This window comes from Pseudorca crassidens, chromosome 8, assembly GCF_039906515.1.
Source record: "Pseudorca crassidens isolate mPseCra1 chromosome 8, mPseCra1.hap1, whole genome shotgun sequence".
NCBI classification, from domain to species: domain Eukaryota; kingdom Metazoa; phylum Chordata; class Mammalia; order Artiodactyla; family Delphinidae; genus Pseudorca; species Pseudorca crassidens.
The window spans coordinates 36383054-36409971 of NC_090303.1; the positions used below are offsets into that span (position 1 = coordinate 36383054).

At 36.8% G+C, this 26918-nt stretch overlaps 1 protein-coding gene across 15 annotated transcripts in view; it reads right to left on the reverse strand.

The window, feature by feature from the left end:
* HDAC9 (histone deacetylase 9) overlaps nucleotides 1-26918 on the reverse strand; it is a 581469-nt gene that overhangs the window by 405268 nt on the left and 149283 nt on the right. For 8 of the 15 annotated variants that reach the window (XM_067746216.1, XM_067746213.1, XM_067746202.1 and 5 more), the window contains exons 6-10: nucleotides 25956-26087; nucleotides 20215-20330; nucleotides 10223-10345; nucleotides 7205-7415; nucleotides 6559-6776 (exon numbers count right to left, since the gene is read on the reverse strand). In XM_067746216.1, coding sequence (XP_067602317.1) covers nucleotides 6559-6776; nucleotides 7205-7415; nucleotides 10223-10345; nucleotides 20215-20330; nucleotides 25956-26087 — 800 coding nt within the window. The remainder of the gene's footprint in view (nucleotides 1-6558; nucleotides 6777-7204; nucleotides 7416-10222; nucleotides 10346-20214; nucleotides 20331-25955; nucleotides 26088-26918) is intronic. The other 7 variants (XM_067746208.1, XM_067746214.1, XM_067746215.1 and 4 more) reach the window with 1 other exon arrangement.

The following is a 26918-nucleotide window of genomic DNA, read 5'->3' on the forward strand; positions in this document are numbered from 1 at the left end:
ATGAGTAGTTTTTTTTTTTTTTGAAGCCCAATACATACCTACAAGGATCTATTTACATTGGGCTAATCATGTCGAAATAGCATCTATTTAAGGGTAAAGTCAAAGTTTCTTTTATAAACCTCTATAGATAGACAAATAATCTAGGAGGCTTTTTACTGTTATAAAATTAAGACTGCCTTTCAATGCCTGCTAAAGTTTTTGGACATACTATCCATCTAATGGGCAAAATGTAATCCTAAATTGGTGATTAAAGACTCTGCATGGAAACAAGCTGTCAAATGGATAGAGAGAAATTAAACCTGACAACAGTAATGCCTACTTTCCTAAATGAAAGCCCAGTTCAAGTTTCTACTCATCCATTTTTCAAAACTTAAAACAAGGCATTTTCCAAACCACCCATAGATGAGATGCCAACATTTGCATTTCACTTGAACTTGATGAAGTCAGTTGACTTTCAGCTTCAGGCTTGCTCAGAACTCCTGTGAGAAGATGTTTGCCCAGTCTAAAAAATATGGCAATGTTACAACACAGAAGAAAGGAATGAAGTGTAGCCTGGCTGTAGTTGGCTCTGTACTGCATTCACACTGCATTGCTGGAAAGTCAACAGGATATCTGAAAGTCCCACCATCGGGTCCATATAAAAAGACATCCAAATGAATAACTGGATGGAGGGCAATGAGTGGAGAACTGGGAAGCAAGGTCAGCAAATGGGATTTCTCCTTCCTGGCAAATCCAAACAAATACCTAAAAAATAAGATAACCCTCCTTTTTTTTGTTTGTTTGCCTTGTTTTTTTATTGTAAGTTTCCTACTTTTTGTCTCCTGCTTAGTGATAAAAGCAACATTGAAATCATAAGCCTAAGTTTACGTTAAGGACAGGTTTTTGTGTCATACAACCTATGCTGGAATCCCAGCTCTGTCAACTACTAACCTAGCCACCTCAGTCAGCTTACTTAGGCCCTTTTAAATTAACTTTCTTGATAGTAAAAAAAAAATTGTGCTTATAGTTTGAGGAGATGATACACATAAGAATGCTAGCATGGTGTTCCAGCTCCTAGAAGATCCTACACATAAAAGAGAGCTGGCATCATTTAAATGATCCTATCCCTAAGGTCCCTATGGGAAAGGTTCTGGAAAGATCCATGTTGTATAAAAGATGAGGAGGAAAAGATACATTAGGAGAAATAGGTGTAGCAAAAAAGCAGAAATCGGTACCTGGTCCTTACCTAATTATCCTTAAAATATTAATCTTCTTACAAGTAAGGCATGGATAGAAATACCCTTATTAAAATAAACTAATATGAAGTGTGACTTCAAAATATATAAACTCTTGGGATTGTAACTGTCTGTATAATTGTTGTTCAAATTAATTTCCTTGGGAAAATATACACTTTGCTTAATAGTGCACAAAACAGTTATATTTTAGCGCTGCCTTCAGGGATACTTTATAAGGAAAAATACACACACACACACACACACACACACACACACACACACACATACACACACACAACCATGCTATGTTTGCATGTGACCACAGGCATGAAAGAATATTCTCCCCTGAGTTGCTCTGGATGGATTGTTGGGGACAAGGAGTGGGTATGAATCATGAGGGGTTATGGAGAAAATTTAACATCTATGTTAGAAAATTGTGTCAAGAAAAGGAATACAACAGATACTGCTCAAATAAAGGGTCAAATTCTCTTCCAAAACTGATGAAAGCTCCCCATTAGCTCTGTGCCAGCATTTGAGCTTAACTATATTCATGCCTTGCTCGTCAGACATAAAATCTACCTGTTTTAATAAGGGCAATGTAGGACATCTGCCCACCCTCCCCTTCACTGCTCTTGTCTTAGATATATTTTTATTATGATAAAATAGCACTCATGTCAAAATGCCTAAGTATCATAGTAATAAATATATAATAAATACTTATATCTAGAGTGAACCTTGACACGTATAAGATATCATCTCATGATTTATGTGGGTTTTTTTTAAAGTGTTGGCTGATATCCAGTCATAGGAATGCATAAGGTATTTATCACAGAGCATTTTACAAAGAAAGAAAGAGAGGGAGAGAGGGAGGGAGAGAAACAGAGAAAGAGGCAGGGAAGGAAAGAGAGAGAGACAGAGAAAGAGAGAGAGAGAGAAGGGAGAGGAAAAGATGTAAAAAGGACAAGATAATCCTGAGAAGAACTAAACAAGTCTCAAAATCTTGTTTCCTCAAAGGAAACAATTTCCTTCCTCATGTCCCCTATCCTAATACTTAAAACATTGTATTGTATTACTGTTTACTGGAATATTTCAGTCCCCTGCTCCCCATATGGTAAGCTCCATGAGGATAATGAATGTTGTTTTCTTAGTGCCTAAAATAGTGTCTGGTACCAAGTAAGAATTCAGTAATGATTTGCTAAATGGATACTTGCATAGATTATTTATAAATAAGTATTGAATGAAGAAATAATTTTAAAATTTCTTCTCATATGGATTTGATGGAATGAATATGAAAAATATAGGTATTAGAAAAGTTATTAAAATTCTAGTTAAAACAGAAACAATTAGGCATCAACCAATGCTATTCTATTAATACTATAACTGAGAAATAATTCAAAGAATAATGTTGTCATTTGGAAGGGGGCAGAGATCTATGTCAAATTATCTCACAACAAAAATGCCTGAATATACTTTGGAAAATTTCTGTATATCATTCAGAGAGTGATGTGACTAGAGATCTACCCTTCTGATAATTAGGCAGTGGTCAGATACTCCTTCAAAAATCATAAAAACGTCCAAGTAACTGTGGTATTTTGTTTTCATCATAGTTTTTACCAGATAATCTGTGGCAATATTTAAACTTGAAAACGGTTCAGAAGAAAATTATCAATACCCTCCTATATTTTTGTTTGCTATTTTGTATTTACAAGGAAAATTCTGTTTTAGAAACCATTTTTTTCTAATAAAAAAATCAAAAGATACTGGCAAAAGCAACAGTTTTCTTTTGAAATCCTCATATTAAAAAACTCTTGTTTTTTTTGAAACATGAAGGTACTATATATTAGTAATATAAATTGTTTAAATGCATCTCTGAATTTTGTAAATGTCTCAAAAAAAAATCAAAGAACAAATGTTGTAAGCCGTGATTTTCTTACGGTTAAGCTTCTCAAAACTCTTCCAGTGAAAACAGAATATACAAACTGATAAGCAGAGACAAATCATTCTGACATTTTTCATTCATTTTTCAGGCTTGCCCCATTATTTACTGGTAGATACAGCAATACAAATGCTACATAAACCCATTCCTGGGGTACTTCTGCTAAGCTATTAAGCACTTACAACATAATTACATGAGGCTTAACATCTTACCACACACAAATTTCCCATGTAAATGTCATTAAAGTATCAGGTAACAGGTAGGTAAATTGTTTAGTATGATTAATAACATTTACATTGTATAGTTATAACAAGCATGAATGACCGCTTTCATAAATGCAGTCAAATAATAGCAAGATATGAGAAAGTTTTTTAAATTTAATAAGCCAATCATTGTATAAACTGTTCTGAAAAGTACAGCTTTGCTTCTAATTCTTCTAAAGATTTTTAGCAATTCAAATAAATCATTAAAAATTTCATACCAGGAAGCCCAATCATATTTAATATGATGTAAGTTTAGAGATAAACCTACGTATTTTTTCTTTCTTCTCACTCCATTTTTCCTCAAAATTCCTAAATTCCTCAAAAAAGAACCATAAAGAAAAGCTGAGGGAATAAAAGGAAAAGACATTTTAAAATATGTCATCTGCACACCTATTCTTCATGTGTGCCTATATTTCCTGCTGGAATAAGTATCTCAAGAGTAAGAACCATGCTTTTATGATGCCAACTATTTGGCTCCAATTTGAATGGATTCAGTAAAGGTTCTTCCATGATAATAGGGAAAAAACGACATATATTAAAGTTTCTGTGGTTATTTCTCATTAATCGTTATTCTAAATGGTTAGAGTACACATAGATGTATTATTATATAAAACTTGTTATCTTTTGGCATCTAAGTTTGGCCTTCTCCTAATGTGAACTAAATGTTTTCATTACCTCATGGGGGAGGGTGAACAGTAGCAATTCATTTATTAATGGTTCTATTGTGAATACCATGGAACAGGATGGAGTTCAAGATTTATTTAATAAGATTCTTCTCTATTTCCTTAGACAACTGAGGGCAAGCGAAATATTTTCAAATCTGGAGAATACCCAGTGTGCATATGCCATCTTGATTAAACATATGGAATATATACATGGAGAAAAGCCAAGTAGAGACCTGCTTGAGTAATCTAAACACCCAAGTTGAGAGAGGTTAATATATAAAGATCAGCTTTGTACTTTGAAGTTTTCTGGGCTTCATTTTGCCTAATTAAGACAAGATTTAATAATCAAACCACTGTACAAACATGTACCTAAAAGTATAGGTTTGTTTCTAATTTTGGGAAGAATTCTTAACAGATTCCAAGGAATCAGCTCCACATGGGAGAAGGTCTCTGATAAGATTTGCTTTTCTCATTGCTAAAATGCAAATGCCTGCTTTCCATCTTAGTTTCTTCCATGTGACTGAGGTTAGCATCTGCCTGTCAAAATCTCCACTGTGATACTAATATACAAAGATTCTGATATCAACAAACCATCTGAATGTGAAGCAGTGGCAACTCTAGGTCATAAAAAATGTATTCCAAAGTATTCTTAAAGGTATTCATAGAAATCATCTGTAGATGATGATTTCAAAGGGACCAATTTACCTAATTTACCTATAATAGAATATGCACATCCACATATTTCTAGGAAATCGAACCGAGTAGCAGAAAGTATACTTACAATCCAATACTACTTTTCTAAATGAACTTAATTCCAGATCAAAATATTGTGAGGTGAAAAGTAGAATTCCCAGTCTTTCCTCTCACACTGGACAATGTTTCACGAATACCTGGTAGTTTTAAGTAGTGCTAAGATACCACAAAACAAACAAACCAACGTAACTCTACCATAAGATAGTAAACATGCAGAATAACATTCAAGACAAGGAGTATTATATGCCATTATACAAGAAGGAAGTTGGTTCTCCTCTGACAAGACTGTTTGTACCCAAAACAATTTGATAAATTTAGAGAAATGCTGTAGCAATAAAACAGGCATTAATGTGATGAAACAGAAAGAGTCTGAAATATAGTGAAATACAATCTGCAGTACAGCAAACGATAACAGGAGAGGCAGATGGCACAGCCAACCACCCTGAACCCCGATATGCACACATACACGTCATCTTTGAATGCTGCAAAGGGTTGGACTGGGAGAATTTGTGTTCAGTGTTGTGGTCTTCAGCCCATGCTCCCTTCATGGCTCTGCCTTGTTAAGATGGAGGCCAGGGCTTCCCTGGTGGCACAGTGGTTGAGAGTCTGCCTGCCGATGCAGGGGACACGGGTTCGTGCCCCGGTCTGGGAAGATCCCACATGCCACGGAGCGGCTGGGCCCGTGAGCCATGGCCGCTGAGCCTGCATGTCCGGAGCCTGTGCTCCATAAGATGGAGGCCAAAGAGGAGAGAAAATCTCTAATCCCACCTGCAATAAGGTGAGCACATGATAAACACCCCCTTCTCTTGCTATTAGAAAGATGATTAGACCTTCTCGCATGAGATTTGTTTTGTTTATATCACAATACAATAAAGCATTTAAATACTATTTCAATTTTTAGCTATCCATTTATCAGTAAACAGGAGATTGTTTCTCAATATAATGTCTCTACAAGATATCTGGAGGTGATATAGTAACAAAAGATAATAGAAAGAATTTTGATATTCAGGACCTTTCACTCTCCAGAAATGAGAGGATTCTACTTTGTAAGGCTACCATAGCAGAGAGTAGTGGCAAAACTGTACAGACCAGTTTTGCTTACAAGTTCATTGAAAATGCTTTGCTGGCCCGCCTGATACCATTATTTTAGAATGACTGTGGTTGCCTCAGCAGGAGGGCTCCTGAGGATGTGCTGTGATTCAGGCATTTGCTGTCCGTTTCAGCCACAATAAGGCTGCCAGAAAGAAACTACCACAAGTTTCTGAGAAACCGCTTCAACACTGACTGGAATAAAGTAGGGCATATTAAAAAATAAATATAACATGCATACATAGAAGTTGCTGAGAAATACCTAACTGGCCGACCTTGGCATAGCTGCTAGCACCTGTGCAAACTTCAACTCTGCCTCACACCTTTACTACAATAACAAAAAATGGGGCTCTGCACACATGTTCCTGTATGTGCTTCTGTATTAAGATAGGTACCCAATCATAAGAGACTTTCTAATCTAGGAGCTCAATTTTGCTACAAATGTCCTACGCGTGTAGTGATGGAGAAAACAGTGATAATGTGATGGTGCCCTTGAGCCCTGACAGCACGGCCAGGAGGGCAGTCTCCGTTTGGCTGTGATGGATACCAACATTCTCTCTTGTATGCACACATCAGTGAAGAAAACCCCAATTTCCACACCAGTGGTTATGGCATGTTGACGTGGCTTGGGGACTTACCTTGTTCATGTGGATCTGCTGCTGGTATTGCTTCTGCTTCTCCAAGAATTGCTGGTGTTGCTGCTGAATGACCAGCTGAGCCAATGTGCTCTGAGGCAAAGGTGCAGACTGGGTTCGATTCAAGGGTCTGTGACGGGGTAATTTGTGGGTACCTCTAATGCCAGGTGAAATTCTCTCTTTCGTTGCCAAGGGAGACTGAGGATGTAAGGGAACTCCACCTGAAAAAAATATATATGTACATGTATATATGTACACACACACAGACACATACACAATTTAGGAAAGAAGCTACAGAAAATAGCTATGGGATAAGTTTTACGAAAAGTAGTATACTACCGGGCAAATATCAGAAGGCTAGGTTGGGTGGGGTGAAGGCAAAAGTGCCAAAGCATTGGGCAGATATGCAACTGATCAATGACTCACCAATAGTCCACTCTGGTATGTATGAAGGTTAAATAAGGTGAGTTTTTTTTTCATGGATCTAGAGGAATAAATAAAGACAAGTCTTTCCACAGTAGTAGGTATCAGGGAGACCTATGTATGACACTGAATCTTTACTAGGTCTTGAGTTAAAGAGACATTACATTGAATTGCTGATAAAATGAAAGCCCTAAAATAACCTGCAAATGGTGCCGTTATGAATTACCAGCCACAAGAAGCTTTTGCTGTCGCATCTGTTCTTTCAATAATAAATGCTGCAGGAGAGCTTGGTGGCTGCTGTTGGGCTTTCCCTCCAAAGTGACATGGGGATGGCTTGAAGATGCCGGGATGCTGCCCCCATACTGCCCAGGCAGAGGAACGCCTTGCCTGAGTGTCTGGGTCTCACACTTCTGTTTTTCTTTGAGCGAATTTGAAGCCTGTGTCAAGAAATAATACTGATGTTAATCCACTTTCATCCATATGGGTCATTAGGTCTGTAAATCATTAGATTAGTTTCTTATTCCATAATTCCCACCCCCCCTAACCCCCGACCAAGAAGCCCTACCTTATCCAATGGCTGAGTAGGGAAAATGGATAACACCATGTCTTGTGAACTAAGTGAACTAACAAAGGAGAAACAAAAATAGAGCTGAAGCACTGGAGACAATTTAGTATTGGGTATCATTATACGGAACCCAAAATAAAACGTTTTTTAACATTAAAAATCATGCTAATTTCAGGCTTAATAACTGGGACAGTTATTTCTAAAATAGTTTAATACACTGCTGTAGTAAAAGGTATATTAGAAAAGTAAAATTTATTCAAATCGCTGAGCTAATGGCTATACAATAGGGATTAAGAAGCTAGAGATAAAAAGATCCGTAATTTTGGAGCTTCAAGCAGAAGGAACCATTCACCCTTTCTCTATACGTCCTCTAATATGTTCACAGAGTGTGGGTTTCCAGTATTTAATTTTTAAAATAAAATTCTTGAGATAAGTCAATGAAAGGTTATATAAAATATGCAGGAATTTGATTTAAACATGTATTTTATATTAATTCATAACAGATTCCCAAATCTTTAAATATTGAAAATGACACTCCAGATACTTTTGTTTAATAAAATAAACTACAAGTGAAATTAGATATCAAATAAAAATGCTATTAAGAACTTGAAATATATGATAACACAATAATAAGGCAATAATATTTATATCATCAACAGTAATAATGAATTCTCCTATTCAAAGAACTTAATGAATGGTGGTCATTTTGGTATTACAAAAGCAGAGGTCTAATACCTCAAAATTATGTGGCATGTTTCTTTTCAAAACTCATGTTTCATCTTTCGAAATTGCTGTGTACCAGGGAAGCAAAGCAATTTTCAGTGACGGAGAAATTGAAGGACAAAGAGGTAAATGGTTTGTCTTAGTCACACAGTGAGTCAATGCAATGTTTAATCTACAAGTGATTCCTTCTCCTGGTCTCTTTTCCTTAAAATTTACCACTACTCAGTGGGGAACTAGAATATTAGAGATCCCTTTGCCAAAGCAATGCTAAACTTGAAAAATTAATTGTGATGGCCTCATCCACACCAAAATGGAAGGAAAGAAAAATGAAACTTCAATCCAAACCACACTGGTTTATTCATCCAAAGGTACCAAATTGTATTACCATTGAAACATTAAATGGTCTGGTTTTTAGTACTTGGTCCTTTGGGAAAAAATTCTCCCCGACCACATTAAAAGTGGTGTATGTTTGTGTTAGCTGGTAGGAGTGACTTAGAACATGCAAAAAAAAGAGTAGGAAAAAAAAAGCCTATTCACGTGTCATAAGTTTATGTGCTAGCATTTGCTTATCATCAGAAGAGATAGGAAAAAACAGGAACAGAAGAAAATAATTTTTAGTAAGTGAAGATTTGAAAATATCATCCATAAATATGTATGTTTTATTTCATCCCTAATTTCTTTCTTCTTTTCACTAGAGCCAACTGTTTACAAATGCTTCACGTGGAATTTCAGGGGCATAGCTGAATTCAGTGTTTTTAAGCCTGTCTTCTTTAATCTCCAAATAAGAAACAACATCCAAATTTTGCTTTCTCCTCACTGGTATAAGATTACTATATCACATAAGATAACATTCTACTCTATTTAAAATACCAAATACAATAAGGTACCTCTTAGATTGGTTTTATAATATGTATTGAACACAATCATAAAAGGTATCATTTAAAAATGTCACCTGTAGGTGTGCTTGTGCATAAACTAGTAGCATACCATAGATAGGATTCATATTTTGAAAATAAATTAGTCACAAAATGGTCAACTCTTTATGACTTCTTAATGTTAGCATACTGTAAAAGATGTGAATTTGACAAGATGGACTCAGTGGAAGACCTGCATCTAAAAATTGGCAAAATTGGTGCCAAGGGTTGGAACAAATTTCTCTTTAAACCAAATGTATCATATGACCTCTACATAAGTACAATTTAATTTACTAACTTTTCACAGATAAATTAGTCTAGGTAAAGTTTACAAATCTTTTACAGTGACTGAAATTTATATTATTTTAGGGAATATGCATAAAATAATTATTGCTGTCTTCTGTTAGTAGGACAATTACCTCCAAAAGATCCTATTTCAGTTGTCAGGACTTTTAAAGTAATTGATTCACTTTGAATCTCCAGGCAAGAGTTTAATATTGTTCTTAGAGAGGTTTTCCAGATATTTATTCTTCAGTACCACAGAGTCAGTAACCTAAATTCTCAAAATAAAGTCATTCACAAAATAAATTCTTTAAACATATGCTGCTGCGCTTCAGACGCTGCACCTCTCAGCAATGGCCTGAGTTGAGGTTCAGGTCTGCTACTTGCTGGGTCTGTGATCTTGGGCTTTTATGCATTCCAAGTCTCAGCTGCTTCTTCTGTAAAAATGTGTCCTGTAATCTCTGTTTCATAGGATGGTTGGGTGGAGCTACCAAAATAATATACCTGGAGAGTGCTTTCTTTTTTAAAAGCTATAAAGCATTATACAAATGTTAGTTATTATTTTTATATATTGTATGAACCAGCATGATTCTTTAATGTGAAATTAAACTGAACATCTTTGAACAACTCAGCAAACAGTGAAGGAGAAGTAGACTACCAAGTTTCCCTGAAGTCTAAATATACAAGAAAAGAATGAGAATTTCCCTATGAAAATATCCCTTGGGCTGGTTTAGGCTGTTGCAGGGTAATAATGACTTACATTCAGCTGGGCTGGCACTGCTGGAAGTCCCAGGGTAATGTTGGGCAAAGAGGGAGAGGTATAAAGACTGAGCAGGTTCATGGAATCTTCATGAATTAGAATGCGTTGCTGTGAAACCATTTTCTGGTAAAAAAAAAAAAAAAAAAAGTGAAAGGGAACTCTCAAAATATTACACAATATCATATATTTTACTGTAACGTTCTCATTTCAGAAAACAGATTTTATATTATCATAATCTGTCAAAACATTTAAATATTTTAATTAAGAACTTATAAGTATTTTATGACTTCTGTATCCAAAAATGTTATATGTAATAAATTAAAAATTTCTTCATCAGTTGTAACTATAAAATCTGAAGAGCAAGCTTCTATGTTCATGTAGAAAAAATTCATTTTTAAAATTCTACCTTTATGGAATATAATCAGTGTGTTTGTCATCAATTGGTAAAGTACAACAATTAAATTGAGTAATTCTTATGAGTACAGATTTTTGTATTAATGCATGAAGAATATGTATGTAACGTTGCTATAATCATTATCCTCATATGGATTAAACATCATTTTGCTGATGGGAAAACTCACACAAGAAAATCTTAAATATCACCATACAGGACTTCTATAACAATTAATTATATCTTTTTTTAAATATAAAATTTGTGAAAAGACAACTCTGTATGGTGTTTTTTAAATCATACATATTCAGAAACTAAAGTAAATGTTAAAATGTTGTGAGTTCCCTGGGCCACAACAGTCTTCACTTACACTGAAATACCCTGAAAATTTTGGCATCAGAGTCCTTTTTACAACAAATAAACCTTTTTTTTAATCCAATACTAAGAGTCATGTTTTCCCACATGTGGCCTAATATAGTTGCTTGAATTACATTTTCTGTTTAACTCTTGCTTCCCTCCCAGAACTCTTATACAATAAGAGTTACAAAGGTCTTATTAGACTAAGGAACTCTGGCCTGATATGGTCCCCAAGGGAACAACATCCCTGAAAAAGAATACTCCATGTAACAGTATGACACAGTGACTGCTTTCTTCCCAAACAAAAAGCATATGGGACTCCAATAATAGACCACCTCCAAGAGGGACATTGCACACACGGGCTTTGACTAAAGTAAATATAATAACTTGTCAAGTATGTTTGGGGGAGCGGTAGATTTTCCCCTGGACAAACCTGGGATATCAATTAACTGGGGAAAATATCATGTGCTAATACAATGCAACCTCAGAATGTCACTGAAGAGTGATGCGCCACCAAAACACAGGATGTTATTCCAAAACATCACCTCAATCATACGTTTGTTTGGAGATGAGTCGTAGCCTTAACATAAGAGCAGAAAGCTAAAGGTGGACTTTTCTCATTGCAACTTGAAATTCCAAACCAACTCAGAGTTTGTTTTTTTCTCAGAAGAACAAGCCAGATATTTGTACATGGAAAGCAAGAAGTATACTGAAATTTTTAACATTACATTGAGTATATATGAAACCCTTTACAAAATTAAAGTTGTCAAAAACCCATGAAGACTATTGGAAAAGATTTTATCATCAGAATGTACGAGACTGCAATTTTATTTAAGGAGTATCAACAACAGCTGCATATTTGCTCTAATTTAAAAAGACAAGTTATTTTGCTTATACTGATATGTTTTTACCATGATTTTTAAATACAGAATATATACCTGAACAAGAACAAAAGAACGTATGAGGAAGTAAAAATATTTAAACTAGCTTATTGGCAGTAAGCAGCCATTTATAATAAAAGGATATTTCATCTGCTTCTCTGTATTTATGGAAGAGAAATAAATGTGGAAAAATAATTACTTTAAATCATGTACAATATTCATTCAAGGTTGTATCTGCTTCCCACAGCACAGAGACTTGACAGGCTCTGTGGGAATGACACCAAAAGTTACCCCAACCTCACAAAAGAGGTTATCTTTGTTTTCCAGTCAGAACTTGGGCGATCTCCTCCTACCCCATCGTAGGAAGCTAAAGCTATACTAAAGTGAAAAAAAGGTTTCTTCTCAGGTGTAATAATTGCAGTAGCACACTGGCTGCTCACAGGGGCGTTGACAAAAGTGAAGGGACTTGGGAATGTTCTTACTATGGGACTTTAGGCCCCTGTAGCTTCAGAGCAAAATTGAGTGGTGGCATTTCCTAGGATAGCACTGACCATGTGCCAAGCCCTATGCCAGGGAGTTTTGGGACATTAACCTAATTCCTAGTTCCTAATTCCAGGCACTCTCCAGCAACCTTATGCTCTTGTTATGGATGAAGGAACTGAGTGATTTCCCTCATTCTGGTTCCCCGTGGGATCAGCAATAAAACTTTTAAACCGATCAAGGCTGGATGATTTGTTGTCAGGTACTGCTGCAGAAGCTACACACCACTCTGCAGCCATTACCGAAGGATAAGGGAACCATAAAAAAGCATGGAGAAGGAGGAAGCTTGAGAGAAAAACAGGAAGCACAATCAGGCCCTGGGGCTTATGGAAAAGAATAAAAGTGTACAACTGGGAGCCAGCTAGTCTGGCGTGAGAAGAAATCAAAAGCCCTGGTGGCTTTATAGACGTGAGGATCTTCAAGTCATGGAGACAATTCCTGAGGAAGTAAGGAAAGTCCAAAGTCCCCCAAGTTGGGGGGTATAGTTGGTTCTTCCCACAGAGGCTAACTGGTATATATCATATCACGGAACTTCAGAGACTTGGACATAATTTATTTCCTTCAATTTACAGATAAGGAAATAAGCACAGCATTTACATAAACTTCCAATGGATAAAATCACAAATGACTTAGCTGAAATAATGTTTTTCTCAAATTATCTCCTTTAAATATAACTTTCCTCAATTTGACTTTTTTTTTTTAAATTTATTTATTTGGTTTGCATTGGGTCTTAGTTGTGGCAGGTGGGCTGCTTAGTTGCAGCCCGCTGGCTCCTTAGTTGTGGCATACGAACTCTTAGTTGTGGCATGCATGTGGGGTCTAGTTCCTGGACCAGGGATCAAACCCAGGCCCCCTGCATTGGGAGCGTGGAGTCCTAACCACTGGGCCAGTAGGGAAGTCTCCTCAATTTGACTTCTTGATAGAAGCAGGCTACCTGTTCCAGGTTAATGTTTCTTAATAAGAAACCGGAGCTGTACGGTACACTGCTAAAAGGGTGCAGACACACTTGAAAGTCAGATGAACAGATGGTGAGAGGGACCATTTCACTGAGACAGTGAAGGATCCTGACCAGCATTCTTGCAAGGCTGGAAGGTTACCCCACCTTAGCACTGTGGTAAGCTTACAAGTATTTCCACACAAGGCCAGGATTTTTCCAGGAAGCAGTTTTGAAACCAATGCAGCCCTTAAATCAATGCTGTGCTAAGATGCCAATGTTTCATACCTTAGAACATGGGGAAGATGGTTTTAATCTAAAAATTTTTCAGAACCAGAAATGATTGCTGTAGTCAGATAAAATAGAAATATTAAATATACAATGGCTATTGCTTAACATTCACAAAACAATTAATTAATTACAATTAAGTTAGATTAATTGGGTGGGAGGGGTACAAAGATGCCCTAGGCCACGTAAGTTCACATGCTACTCGGGTGCACAGAAAAGTAGAGAACTAGCTCTAATGACCCGTCATAATTACTATCATTAGAGTATGGTCAAAACACTTCAATGGCACAGAGCAGGTTGTCGATTTTAAACTAGGCTTTGATGGGTAACTAGCATTTCACCAGAAAGAGCATGATGTTGGGAAGAGGGATATGACTGAGCCAGGTGTTGGGGCAGGGGAGGCCTAACCATATCTTAATAATGACCTTCACATTTTAATCACTTTTCTCACCATCATGGTAATTGGAACCCTAAATTATGGATAATATTTGAAATTCAGGTGAATAAAATACACATAAACTGAAAATTATGTCTCTCAATAGAGCTATTTCTTTAGCCATTGACATCAAGAAGACCTTAGTTTCAATCAAAAGATTCAAACGCTCTTACGAAATGGACACTGGCAAAAGTCAGAAAAATGGACAATATTAAATGTCACAGGGATTTAGGAAAGTAAAAACCATCACACATTACTGGTGAGACTGTGGACTGGTATAGCAATTCTGGTGACTATTTCAGCACTGCACACCATGACCCAGAGGTTCTCCTGCTGCTCAAGAAATTCTCATTTAGCTACAGAGTGATGAGTGTGGATATACACTAAAGCATTTTTTGGTGGTGGGTGAGAACTGGAGGTCACTGGGGAATCCAACTGGAGAACAGGTAGGTAAAATGGAGGAGTACCCACCATGGATTATTACAGTGATTAAAAGCAATTAGGCATATGCATCCATTATGATGTGACTAGCTCTAAAAAGAGCTAGTCTTATTTTTATCACATGCTTAGTGATAATAAGAAGAAATGGAATGAGATTGATAACACATGCCATTTAAATCCCCTAAAATTCATGAGTACAAAGCAAAAAATACATGTATGATGTAAGAACCCATGCAAACAAAAATACAGGAGAAAATGACTGCATATAGGGGAAAGGAAAATGCCTGTGGGGATAGAAGATACCAAGGAAGAAAGGAAGGAAGGAAGGGAGTGGGGAGGGAAGAAGGGAGGGAGAATTCCTTTCTTGCTCTTAAGAAGACAAAGAAGTCAACAGATGACCCTTGACAGAATACTAACTATGTAATCACCCACTTTTTAAGAGGCTCATAGCAAAAGTGAATGTAGAATTTTCAAGTTACTGCATGCTCAAAATTATCTACACTATGCACGAGCATCAGAAACATTAGAAAAAGAATATAAGTACCTACCAGGCTTTGGTGAGCAGCAGTCTGGACTGGTGTAAAGGAGAGTGGTCTAAGCATCTTACACTTGAGCTCTACCACTCACTGGCTTATGACTCTGGGTAGCTGCCTACCTTCCCTGGACATCAGATCCTTCAGCCTAAGACTGGAGCACCTCTGACTAGATCTATCAGGAAATATCTGTTCTATCAGAGCGGCATCTAGGAAGACATGCTTGTAAGCCTCAATCTGTTTTGGCTTTAAAAGGTTCCAAATCCCCAAATCTAGATTATCTAAATAAAAAGAAGAACCACATTAAAAACAAACAAGTAAACAAAGAAATGAAACTCTTAATCATTTAATGTTTGCCTACGGCTTTCATGGTATTTTTCAGTATAGTATTTATTTTCCATTCTTCTTTCAGACAGCTGATAGAAAATTAAAATCTCCATGTGATGAATACATTTTTTTAGGCAGTAAAAATCTCTAAGTTTTCATTTTTACTGGACACCCAAGAATGTATTACTAAAATGGTTTGGAGGAAAAAAAAAATTATCATTTGACAGGGCTTCCTTTGCATTTAAAAGTCACTGATGTTTTGTTAAAGGCCTTGGTTTACATTATTGACTCATGGTATTCCTAGTAAATGATTCTTGTGTCATAGCAACCTCCTTTCCTCTGGGGCGGGGGGGAGGGTCTTATTTGCAGCTATCTAAAACCATAGCTCTACACCCACACAGAAGGGAGCATAACATTTACAGCAAATGTCACAACAACTATTATGAAACAACAGGCAGATGAGTCATGTGAGATTGGGGCAAAACAAGTGACATTTCAGATGATTTTAGAGTACTTAACCTTATTATTAGAATCCATTTTTAAAATCGTTTGTATCTGCTGGAAAAAATTATTTAAAAAATAGCATAGCAGAGCCAGCCACTAATGTGCAACTAGAAATAAACCAGCGGCTTGGCTACTGTTAAAATAGCTATCAAATAAATCTACCATATCTAAAATAATGGTGTTGATATTCATGGAAACATATTTGAACCCACAGGCCCACAGTATTAACAATAAAGTAACTAGATAGGTAAAGACATCTCTGACTGGAGTTGGAAATAGAAACTCCTGAGGTTTCAGCTCCCCAACCAAGTTTACAAATGAGTAAAGCAAGTAGCTCCAGGGATCTGAGTTCGGGACTGAGCATACGTAAGAAATTGAAGAAATGGAACAGAAGTGGCCAGAGCAGATGGAGGCTCAGTCTCACGTGAGATTTGCTGGCTTGGTGACAAACATACTAATGAGTTTTCCCTACTAGAAGTCAGTATTGATACCAACAACAAAAAATGAACTTGTTCTGCACTTCACAATTTACTACCTGCCTTCCAAGCACTGATTCCCCACCACAAAGCTGCTGGGGTAGTCATTACCACCTTTCACTAGATAAAGAATCTGAGGTTCAGAGCAAGTTCAGCAACTTAACCAATGATGACAAAGTAGTTGGTTTTGCAGCCAGGTTCCTTGGGAGCCTTCTGAATGGAAGACCCATACATCTGAATGCAATGTGCGGTTTCCTCAGCCTGGACTTACGAGTAAATTCTCCCCTTACTTCTGTCTTAACCTTTATTTAAATTATGCAGAACACATGAATTATGAGAGAGAAAATTTTCTTTTTACCTAAGCCTCAAGATCAGCCTGAAATACAGCCTTACTTTCCTATTTCCTAAGCAGCAAAAAGGGAGTAGAATCCCATTCGTTTACATGGGATCTGAAAGAATTAGGTGACATGCTTTTCTACTTCCCGGTCACAGAACAGAGAGTTGATTCAAATGTACACTGTTACACTATTTTAAGCAAAGATGGTAGAATAAGCCTATTTTATAAATGGTAAAGTATGCAACCAATTTGATTTTTGAAAGTGTAATGATGTAAATTTTTCATACCCCCAAATATTTCTGTTGATGTGACATCACATGCTATTATTAATCTTAGATGTCTGTAAACATCATACTAAATTCAAAATGATTAATCCAAAATTGGCTGAAAAACATTGTTTTTTCCTCTTTTCTCTAGTTTAGGTGGAAATATTTGGTGTTACAGGACGAGGATATTAATTTGCTGACAGTTTCAGTCTGAATTCTGCTGTCTCCTCACCTCTCCAGTATGAATTATGCTACAGACCTCTGTAAATGCAATGCAGCAGAAAACCACATGTTAGCCATCAGGGCTGAATTTTTTGTTCTGGGCCACGGAGAGGCTACCCATCAGTGCATAAAGGTCTGCCCACCTGGCCTTTTGGATCATAGTTCAGACACACAATTAATTCATTATGAGGTAAGTCACTGCTTGCTTTTGAACTAGTCTTTCCAGCTTTGGAGGTGAACATCCTGTCACTGACCTGAAGAAATACCTCTACTCTTTCAAACTCCATTCAATCACATTTCCTTCTGTTTTTTTTTTTTTTTTTTTTTTAAACTGGTGGGGGTGGAAGGAAAGAATATGTCAACAATTCGCTGAAAAGCTGGGGCATATAAACAGATAGTTGTGTTTAGGTATCAGCAAAAGGTTTTAGGAATATAAAACAGATTAAAATAGTAAAAGCAAATTCCTTTCATTTACATTCTCCACTGTATATATTTTGAAATTTAATGATAGGGTCACACAATCTGGGACACTCAATTTAATTTACCAGGTTTTAAAAAGCTTGAAGACAAAATCTCACCTTTTCCCATTTATATCCAGTCTCATGAATATGTATTGCTTCGTTGTTTCTTAATGTCGTACTAAGTGCTATATGCATATGTTTGTATTTATAATGAAAGGTTATATGTATCTTCATCTTTAGTAACAAACCATGTCCCCCACTGCCTTCCTCCCCCTTGAGAGGTAACCACCACGCTAAACTCTGTGTTCATCACTCCCTCGCTTTTTTAAAATATACTTTTATTACATACGTTTTTCCGATCAAAATACTGTACTGCCTGTTTCTGAACTTAACAAAATACTATCAAGCTGTAAGTGGTCTTCCACACCTTTTTGTACTAACAATGCTTTTCTAAGAATCATAAACACTGTTTAATGAATGTGGTTTAGTGTGTTTTCATTTTCCAAGGATACAGAATTCATCCAGAACCTATTAAGAACCCAGATCTTTTAGTGTTTCTGCAATTGAAACTCATTCTTCAAACTGAGAGGAAATGGAAATCTAAAGTTTTTTTAGAAATATTTGTGACCAAGTTGTTCTTTTCCTGGAAATTGATTAAAGGGTTGCAGAAAACTGACTGATATTGAGAGATAACTGCACTAACAGAAATACAATGCTTGTAACCAATAGTCCAAGAATCCCACTTACATCTATGGCCATAAATACATGTGAAATATTTATTCCACCTGGTATCATGTTTTACAAAGAAAAATGAAGACGAGAAAGGGACAATAGGATGGTAAGAAACAAGAAATAGATGGAGGACAGGAAAAAATATAGCGGCCTGAATTGTATTCTTCACATAGCTGAAAGATGGTCATAAGCAACAGAGCATCTATCTATTCTGCTCATTTTCCTTGGAAAATTGAGGGAAAATTTTGAAATCTAAAATGAATGTCTATTCCTCTAGAAAGAATTTACTTTTGCTTTTTCCAGATACCTAGGGAACTAAAAATCTGGGGCACTTTAAATTAAATTAACAGTTTGAGGTTATGAAAATTCGGGCTACAACTAGCTTCTGGTTACAACTTCTCCAGGAAAGACTCTGCCCCTGCTCTGGTCTACATCAAGACACCTCCGTGGGTGGGGATGAGGGACTCACCAATGTAGCACAGATATGGGTCTTTGGGTTTGAATGGTTTCCTGTTAGATTATCCTCTTTGGTCAGTACTGGGCTTTGCCTTCTCTCTCCCTTCGGAGTTATGTGAGGCTCTGAAAACCAAAACTCAAGTATACAAATGTCCTCAGAGAGGAAGTGACTTCACTGGCTCCAGTCCTTTCCTTATCAGGGACAACCTTCCCTTATATTTTGTCCAGATAATTTATAACTTATAAATAATTTATTATACATGTATGTGTGAATGTATGAAGTTACAGACACAGATGTTGGCATAATGTACAGAAGACATTTCTATCAGTCAAGCTAACCGTCCAAAATCAACCAGGTTGCCCCAGGAGACAGTGAAGCGAGTTCCCTTTGAATAAAAAGTGCTCTGGTGGCAGTCTGATAATCACATATCAGGAGAGCTACACAGATGGTTCAGGAATCAGAGATTTGATCAGTCCCTTTCAGCCCCAAAGGATTATGACTCTATAAAACACAATGGAAGAAGCATGTCACAGTTATATATGAGAAGTTACTACACCAGCTTCCCCTGCATAGAGCAATGCATGGTAAGGAGGCATTATAATGACAGAAAAGAAATATTGAGAATTTCAGTCGATTGATGGTGACTCCAAAACAGCTGATTCCACAGGAGTGGCTGTTGCCTTTGCTTAGCCTACTACAGAAACTACATAGACAAATTCTTGCTGACTCACAAATTTACTTTCCTCTATTGTTGTATCACTGGTTTCAATAAATCGTATGCCAAAAAACAAATGTTATTAAAGTTGACCGCATACAGTCAGAAAAAAAAATCATGTGTTATTTCAGACCAGTTTCCTTTAATCTTTCATTTTTCAAGGTCAGAGTTCACATATCATTTATCTTTATAGCCCCACTGCCAGGCAAAATGACTGGCACATAGTAGGTCCTTAATACATGTTTGCTTAGTGGAGCTCTGTGTTCCTCAATTATGATACTTCAACAATTTTCTCATTACTCTTCAGGTCCATTGGATAAAACACCTAACTTGTTTTGGGCAACTGTTCTTCTGAGAGGTTTGCATGATGTTGTTTTACTTACTGATGGGTCTATTCCCATCAGGATAACCAAGAACGATGCAGAAGGACTTCTGAGTTGTACAACTGCTGGGCAGTATATACTCAGCATCACTAAGAGTGGTTTCTTTGAGGATTATACTTCAGTATTTTCAAACCATGACTGTCATCCAAACTTTGTAAATCAGATTGAGTTTATTCAATTCCACACATTATAAACCTATCAGAAAAATAACTAAGAACGGGTGGCTTTAAACTTCAATTCAGAAATATCACTGCATTTTAGGGGGCTAATCGAGGATTAACTTTTAAAAGAACCAAAATAATGAGTCTTACCTCAGCCTGAGGAGTAGGGGGCAAAACCGAAGTCTCATTTTCAGTAACATTACCAGTTGGCCCATTGTTTGGTGAACTGGGACCAGACCCTGGAGAACTGCTACTGACTGAGGATTCTGAAAAACATTGTGAAGTACGAATACACTCATGAAAAACATACAAAGATGAACTGCAGTTATACTCTAAGTAATATACAGAAGCGAACATTGTTTCTCTTCCCCTACGTGAATGACTAAATAAAAAGAACTGTGAAAAATTTTGGAACATTTCTGAATTTCCATACCACGTTTCTTCCTTTGCTTTCACTGCTAAAAATACAACATAGTATTCATTAATTTTAGAGAAGTAGAGATATCCAGTTAGAGAGGATTGTAGAAGCTTTCGATTAGGGGAAAAAAAAAAGAATGTAATCTCCTCTTACTTGCTCTTGTGCTACCATAAATAATAACAGTAATAGAGATAATGGACTTGCATAATTCATAAAAACATGCCATCAACAAATGAGGCCTGGAGTCATTCCTGTTGTGTGTGGAAAGATTGCTTATATGCTATGTTATAAATGGCTCTTTATTTAATTTACTAAGGCTGTACCTTATTACAGCACATCTTAGTCAAAGTTGTATGAAGAAAATACAACATAAGATAAAATCTCAATATTGTATTGATGGCCTTGTACAACATTGGCTAACCTTAGCTCTACCCAACTTATTTTCCAGAAGATGATAAGTTGCCTAAATTTAATATGTTCAATTTTAAACATCAATATAACAAGAAACTCATTTAAGCAAGAGTTGGATAACAACAATATAGATCATCTCTATCATCTTCAGATATAAAATTCACACACATTTCAAGTTACAAAGGAAGAAATGCACTTACTAAAATATCTAATTAATGAAATAGAAACTTTCAGTTCCTAGAAATATAGCTAAGAGAGGCCATCTTATCAAGCCTTGGCAAATTATCTGTTGAGCTCTAATCAATCCCCTATCACCTTCCATAGTTCATTCATTTGAACATTTTTCTAGGTGACTCATCCTTATACCTTGTCTACTCAGCTCTGCACAGATGATCTTGGCCTCACACTTCTCAGAGACTGACAACTTCTGACATGATTTCTATCAGTGACTTTTCTTTCTACCTCATGATTTTGTCATCCACACTCTCCTTGCCCGTGTCAAAGTGAAAGCATTTCTCTTCTGCTCCCCGCTCCAATGCGGGCACCATCACCCTCACCCATGACCCAGTCCCCTTAACACTTGCTTTAGAATTCTGCTCCAGCAATTATTTTGAATCTTCAGGTCCTCCTTTTCCACTGGAATTGTCCCTCTAGTCTGAAAGCATGCTAATAACTTGTGAGAAGTAGTGTGCTTGTTCTTTGAGACCAGGCAATCTAGCTTGCTCACTGTGGACTGCAATTGTTCTCTTGAACACCCCGAAATTTGAAGGCTTTTGACAAAACAGTTCTCATTCTCCTCATCCTTTCTACAAGAAGATTCTCCACTTCCATGTTTGTTTTTCCATCTCTCTGGCTGTTCCTCCTTCGACCAATTTCTAAATGTAGATATTCACTGAAGTTTGTAGCCTTATCCTATTTCTCTTTCCCTTGTCAAAATCACTCAAAATTATGACATCATACTATCATTTTTATGCAGAATACTCCCATAAAACTTTTATTTCTTGTCTTTCCTTCTCATAATTTCTAGCCTGAATCTCTTTGGAATACTGGACATTTTTCATCTTTTTTTTTTTTTTTGCAGTACGTGGGCCTCTCACTGTTGTGGCCTCTCCCGTTGCAGAGCACAGGCTCCGGATGCGCAGGCTCAGCGGCCATGGCTCACGGGCCCAGCCGCTCCGCGGCATGTGGGATCTTCCCAGACTGGGGCACGAACCCGTGTCCCCTGCAGCGGCAGGCAGACTCCCAACCACTGCGCCACCAGGGAAGCCCCTTTCATCTCTTTTTATATGTGTATCAAACTCAGTGTATTTCAATATTAAATGTGCTCTGCTTACCTCTGTTTATCACTACCCTTACAGTCATTCTCATTCCCTTCCCTGCTCCAAATCTAATCAATTACTACATTATTTAGTTTTGTTCTTTACATCATTTCTCATCTACTTCTGACTACAATGATTTCAGCTTAATCCCTCAGCCCTCATTACTCTCTCATGGACTACAGCAAAAGTCTCCTGTATTTCTAAGTTGCTACAGCAGTCAGTCTCTCCAAACTTTCCTTAAACTGTTGCCAGATGGATCATAGCAAGACAACTTTCACTATGTTCCTCTGCTCCAAAATGGAGCCTAACATTATTTCCTAATATTGCCCTTTCTGAACTCTGCACTCAGTCAAATTTAAATCCCCTACTCTCCGTATGTGCTGCTTTCCCATTTCATGCTTTTTTTACCCTCCTTTTCCTCCACCTACTTCATTGAAGGTCCAATCCCACCTCTATGCTCAAAGCCTGGCTCACATACCATCTGTCACCCGTGAATGGAAGCTCCCAATTTTCAGGCTATAGTTGCTTGCCCTCCCTTGGAACACCTATTACTTTCAACTTTCTATTATAAATATTTCTCTACTCAGAAGTGCAGTACCAATGGAAAGAATGTGAGACTGGTGGCAGAATTCTGATCCTGCCACCTACCGACTGTGGGATTTCATCAAGTCAATGATATCATAAAATTCTTAAATACATATTGCTCACTACCTTTCGGTCTATATATCTTGCTTACATTTGATTAGTCTATTTTTATATTTGCCTCTTTCTTGTTTACTTTTCTTTTAACAAAGAAGATGCACATTAAAAAAAATACTTCAAGAGCTTCCTTCCCCTGGACTCCTAACTCTTGTCTTTCCTGTATGACTACACACTGACTTCTCATTAAAGTCCCATTTCTGTATCCTGTCTTTAAAAGAACAAAAGTAAAAATGAAAACTATTTTTAAACATTCTGTCTTGTCAATTTAAAATTACGTTATTTATATTATTTTATGTGATACTTACACAGAAGTATTTCCTTATGTAGAAATCACTATGATAGGCGTTAGAATTCAAGACAACAAATACTACAACAGGATTCTACAGCATCACGCTGGATAGGGTTTGGGAGGGGAGGCAGCAACTGATTTTCTGGGAACACTGACAAAAATCTCTGAGAAGAAATAATATCATAACTGGGGCTTGAATAAGAGCAGCTCATGAAATGGGGTCAGTGGAGAAGGGAAGAGTGGAGGAGAAGACGTTGCAGGCACAGGGATGTTAGAATTTTAAATTAACATGGCTTTGGGGGTGGGGAGGGGCGGAAAACTCTTGGCTTTGAAAAAGAGGAAGATGATAAGTGGTTCCCATGTCAATTACTGGGAAGAGAGAGGTGGCATGGGTTTGGAAAAAGCAAACACTTGAACCTATGAAACAAGGAAGAGAGAGGTAGAGGTGAAAAAAGAAAAGCAGTGGGAATTCAACTGCTATGATGCTATGGTGGTCTCTGACTCGATAGCAAAAATAATTAGTATTAAGATCCAAACAGAGCTCATCCTAATTACATGAAAGCTGGCAAAGAAAGGGAAAGGAGTACGGGTAAAGAAAGCTGTGTGTCCAGTAGTTCATATCCTCCAAAGATATTTAGAATAACTGCAACATACCAGTTAAAAATATCTACCAAAGCATCCATGAGTCCTAGCTTATTGATAGAAATGTGTGTCTAATAAATGTACAAGTCTCTTCAAATACATGTTTTTTTCCTCAGTTGAAAAGGGGAGTTATTATATCCCAAAATTAGAAAGAGAAAATTATGATATTTCACAAGTAAAGAAATCTTAGTAGAACTCTAGCAAATCATAACCCTTACAAATGAGAAGTAATTGTTACTCAAATAAGCATTGAGCTAAATCCCACTGAAATTTGGTAAGGACGAGAAAGTGACCATGGGAAAAAAGTTATGATCAAGAAAAAGATTAGGGGCTTCCCTGGTGGCGCAGCGGTTGAAAGTCTGCCTGCCGATGCAGGGGACACGGGTTCGTGCCCCGGTCCGGGAAGATCCCACATGCCGCGGAGCGGCTGGGCCCGTGAGCCATGGCCGCTGAGCCTGCACATCCGGAGCCTGTGCTCCGCAACGGGAGAGGCCACAACAGTGAGAGGCCCGCGTACCACAAAAAAAAAAAAAAAAAAAAAAAAGATTAATAGGAAAATAGAAAAGAAATTGGGATAAATAAATATGACCTTAAACAATAAGATTCTAAAAAAAAACAAACAAAAAAGCAATATATATGTTTTTCTATTTTCAAGTTTTTCTGTTATGAGAGAACCTACTCTCTCCCACTAGAAAAATCACCTATATTTCGTTACATTAGACAGTTGATATGTTCATTATTGTTTACATTCATTAAAACAGATTCACTCCCCAACTCCCCAACCCCACCAAGGACCTCTATTATGAAAACTTACTTAAGATTTTTATTCACTAAAATACATATAAGTTTCTTGGCATAAAAAGTCTATAACTCTAAATTTAGAATTCAATTGGTCAAAATTAGTGATTATATTTGATACTGGAAAATAAACTCTAGTAAAGTAATTGTTTATTTAATATTTCTTATCCCTCAAGAAAAAATTTTCCCACCAATACTTTCCCTCAGATAAACATATTAATCTGTCAGGACTGAATAGAAGACTAAACATTTTTTTGCCCTAGTAGCCTGTCAAAGCACTGTGTCATTAGTATTCTGTACTTTTCCACCTCTGCCTCTACCTCTGCAATCTTCTCCATACTGTCTCCCTAAACTAGATACTATCATGACCAAAGAAGACATAGAAAACAAATAATTTGTTAAAACTTGCTAAGAATAAGATCTGATATTGGAGAAATAATACCAACTGACTATATTGGTATAAGCACAATTTTCCTTGGGGATGGAGACAAATGGTTGTAGATTACCATTTCTTTATTGATGCAACTAAAGGAAATGACCAGATACAATGCATAGCTCTAAGTAGGTACTCGATAAACAGTAGTCAGTACTGTTATTCTGGCTAGCCTTATTGGTTCTGGTATCCCTGTGTCTTCTCCAATTTCAGACCAGGTACAAATGGGACTAGCGGGCTTTGTAAGACATCAGGTTGAATTTCCTAACCTGTTCACCCCACTACTAACCAGGCAGCTAAAAAAATAAGAACTCTTCCATTTGAGACTAGTGAAAATGACAGTTTTTTTCCCTTCATAAAAGGCAATATATCCCCCTCCTGCCATAAGTCCCAGTTCACTAGTAAACACATAAAGTCATTTATGAGTTCTGTAAATTTGTTGAAAAGTCAAGGTTTTGCTGTTCCACGTAGTTTAATTTTCCCAGATGTATTTTGTACATTCATGTCTGAGTATGGGGGAAGTGTTCTTCTTGGACCTCCCTCTGCTCATTTCTGATCAAATTTCATTAAAAGTTATGTTCTCCTGGCTGGCATTCCCAAAATGGACTGCTTGTTTCTGAAAAGATTAAGGTGAGCTTTGGCATTCCCTAGTTATGCCTATTGACACACAGTTCTGTTTTTCATTCATTTCCTGTTTAACACAGTGAATGCATGGCAAGGTTTACTGAACTACTTGTGAGTTTTCAATATAATTTCCTTTCAAGAAATGTTTCTCCTCAAAATAACTTTTAATATACAACAGGTATATTTTTCTAAACTTTTTTTGTTCATTCCTACTAGCAGCATTTTTTAGTGTATATCTGCCCAGTCCTCAATTACCTGTCACCTCAAACATTCGCTTCTTGAATGAAGTGACAACATTTCCATCCTTCCGCCTGAGTAAGGGGCTGCTTCTCCTCTCTGCCACTTTCTGTTTTAACCTGGACCGCACCTTCAAGTTGGGCTCAGAGGCTGGGGATTGAGACAAAGAAAATAGATAAAAATTAAAAAATGGAGAGCCAATCGCTCCTGTGTATAAAAAAACGGCTCACCCTTTTCATAGTCCCTTCTCATCTCAAAGTAAAACCCCAAGCATGTAAATAAGGCATTGACTATAAATTAATTAAACAGACAAATGTCATAATTATTTTTATGAAATATGTGAAATGTTCTTCTACTTCTCTAAATGTAAAGTGAAAAAGGAGAAAAAATATGTTTCGACTTATTTTACGTAGCAGAATTGGGATTGTTAACGGGAAGTTAAATGACTGAGTATGTCTGGGTCAGAGTAAGATTTATTACACTTCATTGTCAGTTCTTTCAATTCTCTCAAGGGTGAAACTCAATAACCACAAAAACAGTACCTTAATGTGATTTTAGAGACTCTAGGCTGACTTCTGGTAATAAGAAGACACCTCTGCAGCATATAATTTATGTCTGATTCTGACTCCTGAAATATTTCATTGTCAGTAGTTTCGAACCTGAAATCCTGGGAAAATATACTCGGTATAATAACACAAAACCAAGTAGAATCACTATGAATAAACCTTTGTATACAGTGAGTACACAATCAATTAGAAAGGAAGGGTAGCCAAGTCTTATTACTAAAGTTCTGAGTTAGGTTATATGTTCCAAAATACAAATGCACATTATTCATACATACGTTACTATCTCTTTGGTTGAACTATCCTAAATAGCGATGCTCTATAATTAGTCATTATTTATTAGGTTTTTAAGTGATTATACTTTAGAAGAATGGAAACATTGGACTGAGTCTGTAGTAGAAATCGGTGATTATGATGG